The 6,834-nt window shown below is 33.3% G+C and overlaps 1 protein-coding gene across 1 annotated transcript; it reads left to right on the top strand.

Annotated features, from left to right (window-relative positions):
* Positions 1 to 1,018: 1,018 nt before the first annotated feature.
* BOP2 (Ankyrin repeat family protein / BTB/POZ domain-containing protein) lies at positions 1,019 to 3,832 on the top strand. The gene is made up of 2 exons (XM_022890690.2): positions 1,019 to 1,728; positions 2,707 to 3,832. Exons 1-2 carry the CDS (start codon positions 1,255 to 1,257, stop codon positions 3,676 to 3,678), a joined length of 1,446 nt encoding a protein of 481 aa, XP_022746425.1. The 5' UTR covers positions 1,019 to 1,254; the 3' UTR covers positions 3,679 to 3,832.
* The last annotated feature ends 3,002 nt before the right edge of the window (positions 3,833 to 6,834 follow it).

Genomic DNA, 6,834 nt, shown 5'->3' with positions numbered 1-6,834 from the left:
ATATTGATAATAAAAGTTTCTTAACTTTTTTGAATTGGAATTACATCACTTTCAAAGTAATGATATGATTACTATTGGTGATCTAAGATTACTGTCATATAAAATCATTAAATACTTATCAAATATAATAATTTATCATCATTTATAGATTATCATAATTTTTGAAATGATCACTTCGTATCAAACATTACCTCAAATAAAATAAATTACACTCTAATTTTATAATTATGAAGCAAACAAAAACAAAACAAAATTAAAAAGCTGAATAATTCGTGAGGCAATCAAAACCCATTTAAGTAAAAATGAACATAAAATTTGAGTTTTATTTATTTTTTATACGGAATTAGATTATTATAATTTTTATATTATTATTATTATTATTATTATTATTAAATAATAAAACATGATTGGTTAATGAGGCTTTAATTTAATAATAAAAAAGAGATCTTAAAATACTAAAATCTTAAAATGTGAATTTGATTATCTAATTATATTTTAATTGATTATTTATTAACGATACCTTGTTCATAATATAACAATTTATTATTCAATTTATTATATAAATATAATATTTGATTATAATAATAACTTAAGAACACGAGCTAATCAGAATGATAAGTCTACAAAAAATTACCCTCAATTCCTCTTCCATCCTCGTTTGTACACCTCTATCCCATCTTTTTACGAAATATTTTTTCTGTTTTATTTTAACTGTTCAATTTTTTTGGATGTTTAAAAATAGTTTTTTTATTTTTAAATATTTATTACTTTTTTATATTTTTTTTACTGTTTAAAATAAAAATATGATACATTAATATTATAAAAAAATTAAACTTATAATATTAAATACATAAAATCAAAAGTATTGTTTTGATATATCTAAAAAATAAAAAAGATGACTTAAAAATGAAACAGAAGGAATGTATACTATTATTATTATTTTGAATTTAATAATTTCATATTTAGTTTTTTTTTATTTGTATATTTTAAATAGATCAGCCGCCCAGAATAGCCACCCATGTTGCTCTTTCTTTCTCTTTCTACTTCTCTCTCAAAATATCTATCAATAACACACGCACCACTCCATCGAGAGAAAAAGAATCTCTCTACTAAAACCAATAACAGTAACCCTCATCCTCCCTTTCAATCCCCCCTATGAAATCATGAACTCAATCTTCATCTCTTCCTAATTCAGACTCTTCTTCATCAAAAGCAAATCCTTTTTCTTTTTCTCTCTTGAAAAGCAACCCTAAAATGAGTAACTTTGAAGAGTCCTTAAGATCTCTCTCCATGGACTACCTTAATCTTCTCATCAATGGCCAAGCTTTCTCTGATGTAACTTTCAGTGTAGAGGGTCGCTTGGTTCATGCCCACAGGTGTATTTTAGCTGCGAGGAGTCTCTTCTTTAGGAAATTCTTCTGCGGACCTGATCCTCCGTCTGGGTTAGACCCGGTTGGTTCGAGGATGAACTCAGCAGCAGCGCCAGCAGCAGGGTCTACGCCTGGTGTTATACCCGTGAACTCAGTGGGATATGAGGTGTTCTTGCTGCTTTTACAGTTCTTGTATAGTGGCCAAGTCTCTATTGTGCCTCAAAAGCATGAGCCGAGGCCTAATTGTAGTGAAAGAGCGTGCTGGCATACACATTGCACCTCTGCCGTTGATCTTGCTCTTGACACTCTCGCTGCCGCTAGATACTTTGGTGTCGAACAGCTTGCATTGCTTACTCAGGTTTCCCTTCCTTTGTTGTCACCATCATAACTTATGAACACCTCTTTCTCTTTTTTTTTTTCTTTTCTTTTATTTCTTCTTCTTTCTCTTTGCCTGCCGTCTGAATCTTGATTGGTGTGTCTGTGGAGTCTTGTTACTCTTGTGTTTGGGTTTTTTGGGTATTCAGACAAAAAACTGGGCTTGGTTTTCGGGAAATGGAAATTAATCAGGAGGATTTCTTTCTCTATTTCTATTTTTTATTGAAGGGATTTTTTATCTTATGACATGATCAAAGTGGGTTTCTTTTCTTTTAACAATCAAAACCTTTTTGTTGTGCAAATCTCCTCCGCAATTTTTTTTTCCTCTTCTCGTTTCCTTTGAAGTAGTAATTGGGTTTGATCTTCAACTCATTTAGTACTGTCTTTTTTCTGCAACAAAAGAATCTTCTTTTTCAGTTTTACTGCTAAAGCACTTGATTCAACTATTAATTGCTTCAGTTTTCTTTCACTGTATCTTCTTCTTCATGATCATCATCTTGACTTGTTTTCTTTTTTGTTATTGTTTCCCCTTGTACAGTTGATGTTGAAAAGATTTACTATTTTCTTTTGAGCAAAATGTTGTTAAAACAATATTCGTGTCCAATAACCAAAAAAGAAGTTTATCTTGATTTCACGTACAACCATATTTGAGTTTTCCTTGAATTGGGTTATTTCTTCCATCTAAAAACTAAACACCCCAAGACTTTCTAAATTTAGATCTTGATGATCTCTAGTCATGTCTTCCACAGTAAGCACACCAAATCTTTCCCAAACATTCACTTTCTTCATTTGGTTTTAAATTGGAAAAGAAACAGCCTACTACACGAGCATCACCTAACTAAACATAATTTTTGCATAGCCACCCATTGATTTTTTCTTTAACCAATCAAACGAAACGTCTTCTCATTTCCAACCGGATTCCATTTACCAAAGCTGATGCTTTGTTCTCTTTGTTTCACAGAAACAATTGGCCAGCATGGTCGAGAAGGCCTCAATTGAAGATGTTATGAAAGTGCTGATAGCTTCAAGAAAGCAAGACATGCACCAACTTTGGTCTACTTGTTCCCACCTGGTGGCCAAATCAGGCCTACCCCCAGAAGTTCTCGCCAAACATCTTCCCATCGATGTGGTGGCCAAAATTGAAGAGTTGCGTATCAAGTCATCCCTTGCTCGACGCTCCCTAACCCCTCATCATCACCACCACCCTGATCTCTCCGCGGCTGCTGATCTTGAGGACCAAAAAATTCGCAGGATGAGAAGGGCGTTAGACTCATCGGATGTTGAGCTAGTCAAGCTCATGGTAATGGGTGAAGGTCTGAATCTTGATGAAGCTTTGGCTTTACACTATGCTGTTGAGAACTGCAGCCGTGAAGTGGTCAAGACCTTGCTAGAGCTTGGTGCAGCCGATGTTAACTACCCGGCCGGCCCTGCAGGCAAAACCCCACTTCACATTGCAGCAGAAATGGTATCACCAGATATGGTTGCAGTGCTTTTAGACCACCACGCAGACCCTAATGTAAGAACCGTTGATGGGGTGACTCCTTTCGACATTCTTCGAACTTTAACCTCTGATTTCTTGTTCAAAGGTGCCGTGCCGGGGTTAAGTCACATTGAACCAAATAAGCTTAGGCTATGTCTTGAGCTTGTTCAATCAGCAGCTTTGGTTATATCGCGTGAAGAAGGAAGCGCAAACGCACCAACTTCAACTGCAATTTACCCACCAATGAGTGATGAACATAATAGCAGTAGCAGCGGAAGCAATCTAGCTAACCTTAATCTGGATTCAAGGTTGGTTTATCTCAATCTTGGTGCTACAGGTTCAACCCAAATGGGGTCGAGAATGGAGGGTGCTGATGATAGCAGCCACAACAGCCAAAGAGAAGCCATGAACCGACATGACCCAACAATGTACCATCACTCTCATGACTTCTAGCTCCAAACTCTCTTTCTCTTTCTTTTTTTCTTTTTCTCTCCATCTTTCGATATATCAACCTCTATATATAACAATGGATGCTGAAAGACAGGCCAAAAAGTAGTCATTAAAACTCACTCATGAGAGATTATTGGATATATATTTTCTTTTGTCAGTGCTTTGCTTTCATCACTAGATTTTTCCCTTTGCTGTGCCTTTTTTTTTTTTTTTTTTGCTTTTTGTAGGTTTTCAATGATCATGATATGAAGTGCAGCTTCATGGGAGATGGAATTTTTTTTTCTCTCACGGGATGAGACAAGAAGAATCTGAGATTTGCTCTCTGGTGAGGGGGTGATGGAGGAGACGCAGGTCAATCTTTTCAAACCCGACCTGTCAACTCCTTTGTATTTATTGATAGTAACTAAATGTCATGGCCTACTTATTGTGACCTTTTATTTTTCTTGTCCCCCACACCCACCTTAACATTATATGCACTACTAATATATACTTATACTATACACATACATACATAAATAAATGATAAAAATCTTCAACATGTTATATAATAATGTAGTTATAAATTAGAAAAATTATAATTAATTAGAAAGGGATTTTGGTTTCTAATGGTGTGGTGGGGTTTCTTGGCCTTTCTTAGGCTTTGTTTGGACATGGATTATAATACATTTTTCTAATGAAAGAAATGAGCTGTCTATCCCTTTTTTCCCATTTACTTTCTAGCACTCAATGGGCATTTTTAGAAGCTTGATTGGCTAAAGTGTGGTCTAATTATTTTAGTATAAAATCACAGGGCAATGGACAAATTGATTGGTTGTCTTGCATGAATGCAACATTTAGTGTGAGCACACAGGACAGCTTAATATATTGGTATTATCTAAATCTGGATTCCCTCCATGTAATCCTCCTTTTTGTCCTCCCCCTTGCCACTTTTATGGGTCCTATACTTCCAGAAATCTTACAGCTAAACCCTAAATTTCTTAATATTCTATTGTCTGAACCACTGGGTATGTAGGTCAGCTGATCCTCGGGCTACTTCAGTTTCCTCCATATATATTCTTTCTTTCTCTGTTCTATTCTGGAGAATAACTAATTAATTTCATCAGCTTACGCAATTCAATGCTATGTGCAATTTGGTTCACCATCAGGTAATTCTCAATATATATACAATATAATATATATATATATATATATATATATATTATATTTGATTCACAAATGGATCTCCTAGTAAAATCCACCAGTCATCTTGGTGTTCCTTCACTACAATATAATATATATATATATATATTATAATTTATTCACAAATGGATCTCCTAGTAAAATCCATCAGTCATCTTGGTGTTCCTTCACTACTTTGTAGGAATATACAAAAGAAGATATTTTTATTGTCGTATGAACATAATGAAACTAACAAGTCCAGCTACATATGACCATTTTATGCATAATTATAGCAATTTTTTAATTTCATGTGACAGCTTCTAAGGTAATTAAGGACATCTTTTAATTTAGGATGTCTTTCTTTGTTTCATTATGCTCCAAATGTCAATTCATTTACCATTTGAGATATAGTGTAAAACTGTAAATCTTGCATTTTCTTTTGTTCTTGGACCAGTTAACTATTTATACACACACTTACAAATATATATATATATATATATATATATTTATGGACTACTAATTTATTTTCTGAGTAATGACTGAATTAGCAATTTGCTAGTTAAAAAAGTCACATCATTCATGCAACTTATTTATTTTAATTTCTTGAGCTTAATTGACTTTCTTTGTGTAGTTTAAGATTATTGCAATTAAATTGGGGAAAAAAATTTACAATTGCTGCTGGTGCGGTAACATTCTGTCTTTAATTAATAAGGATGAATCTTGGATTATCTTTGATGATGCTGCTTGAAGATAAAACTACAATAATTAGATAAGTTTCATTTTTTTTTTTCTTTTTGCAAAGCAATTAGATAAGTGCTACTGGTTTTTTTTCTTACAAACAATTATGTATATCCTACTAACATTGCACCTAGCTAGATTGTTGATTATGGCCTTTCAAAACCTTATTTGTCTGCTAGAACCATTGTTGATATACTGGGATCAGCTGGGCACCTAAAGCATGAGTGGGATTTGTGATTTTGATTCTTCAGTCAGGGAGGAAAATAGATAATTAAGAATTAGGAAACTAACGAGCAACATCATCAATCTCAGTGATCGGAAACTTCAATGCCGCATTGTAATCCATAACCATGATCATTCCTTAATAAACATAAAATTTAGACTAGCGTGTAATTATGGTTACATGTGTGAAGGTCACAAATGGTTTTTTTGTTTTATGCTGATGTTAATACCTCTTGGAGCTCCTAGATTCTTATTCATTTATAAGCACTTACCAAATTCGTGCAGTATCTGTCTCTGTCAAGAGCTTGAGCTTGTGTTTTGGTTAACATCCCATACTTAATTACTGATCTGTTCAATGAACTCATGTTTTTAGATATATGATGACCGAAATCAATTGTTGTAACTCAATTATAAGTAGAACCTCATATAAAGAAAGAAGAATATTAAAGAGTGAAACTGCTTCTGTAACTATATTCATGGATTTGTCTAGATATTTTAATCTTAATGTCTCTTCAGTACTAGACTATTTTTCCACTACTATTTGTTGATTAACAGCATGTATTAGTTAAATGGCCATTGTAGTCAAGAAGCATCCTTAACCGTCCCTCATTTCGTGATGATCTTGAAATTTATGGTACAATTTCAGGGTGTTGAATCCCCTTCCCCTTATTAAATTTTGCATGCATACCAGATACTCAACGAACATTAGGGGGTTAGTAACAGATGAACAAAAATTATATCATACCTAATTGTCGTATTTCAGCTGGGAATTCTTGTAATGGATGCTTTCTTGCATATGTATGTTTGCATAATTAGTATAAATGAAAAAAAAATACTATCATATGTTATATTGTTCTAAAATTTCCCTGGCTTTATTTAGGTTAAATCTACCGTTAATTGTTATATATTGCTGCAAAAGATGGACTTCCATGTCTTTATCAGCCACCAAAATAATAGCAATATCTTCTTATAAATTGATTGATGTGAGAATTGAATGAAGCCATGTCTAATGAAAATGGATTATATATATATAAATATAAA

This window comes from Durio zibethinus, chromosome 12, assembly GCF_047325235.1.
Source record: "Durio zibethinus cultivar Kanyao isolate XHJ-2024 chromosome 12, ASM4732523v1, whole genome shotgun sequence".
In the NCBI taxonomy this organism is placed as follows: Eukaryota; Viridiplantae; Streptophyta; class Magnoliopsida; order Malvales; family Malvaceae; genus Durio; species Durio zibethinus.
Note: the sequence above shows the minus strand (reverse complement) of the source record. Positions and strands in the feature narration are given on the sequence as shown.